The sequence below is a fragment of the Sinocyclocheilus grahami genome, unplaced genomic scaffold (assembly GCF_001515645.1).
Source record: "Sinocyclocheilus grahami isolate Dianchi unplaced genomic scaffold, SAMN03320097.WGS_v1.1 scaffold8043.1, whole genome shotgun sequence".
Lineage (NCBI taxonomy): Eukaryota > Metazoa > Chordata > Actinopteri > Cypriniformes > Cyprinidae > Sinocyclocheilus > Sinocyclocheilus grahami.
In genome coordinates, this window is record NW_015511841.1 from 23,581 (window position 1) to 24,135 (window position 555).

General features: G+C 37.3%; 1 protein-coding gene across 1 annotated transcript in view; it reads right to left on the bottom strand.

Moving 5' to 3' along the window:
* LOC107577964 (transmembrane protein 205) overlaps positions 1 to 516 on the bottom strand; it is a 21,947-nt gene extending 21,431 nt beyond the window's left edge. Inside the window, exons 1-2 of the mRNA XM_016263981.1 lie at positions 393 to 516; positions 144 to 307 (exon numbers count right to left, since the gene is read on the bottom strand). Of these exons, the coding sequence (XP_016119467.1) occupies positions 144 to 307; positions 393 to 492 (264 nt within the window). The 5' untranslated portion in view covers positions 493 to 516. The remainder of the gene's footprint in view (positions 1 to 143; positions 308 to 392) is intronic.
* Positions 517 to 555: the final 39 nt, after the last annotated feature.

Here is a 555-nt window from a genome sequence, read left to right on the forward strand (position 1 = left end):
CAAGTGATGTAATGCTACATTTCTCCAAATCTGTTCCTATGAAGACACAAACTGCATCTATATCTTGAATGGCCTGAGAGCACATTTTCAGCAAATACTCCTTTAATGAATCATGCAGAATGCATAAAGTTTTGATTGGTCACCTGTATGCCCTCATGCCAGTCCAGCAGTTCTCTAGGGTGGTACACAGCAAATATGGCCAGACTGACTGCATTTCCACCCAGCAGACAATAGAAATAAAATGGGAATAACTTGCTTTGCACAAGACCGAACGTGTGCATGGATACCTGGGAAATCAGCACAAAACCTGAAAATATAAAGAGGAATTAGAAGTATACATGGCATGTTATATTATGATATAATTATCATAACACTTGCGTATATTAATTTACCTGCTATGAAAGACACCCACACCTGCATTCCCCAGATGAAAGAAATCACCAGAAGGTGAAGCACTTTCACAAAGCCAGTTGGGTCTCCCTCAGTAGCCATAATTAACTTCTGAAAATTGAATAATATTATTAATAATAATAAACATAAATAATCAGCATGTTT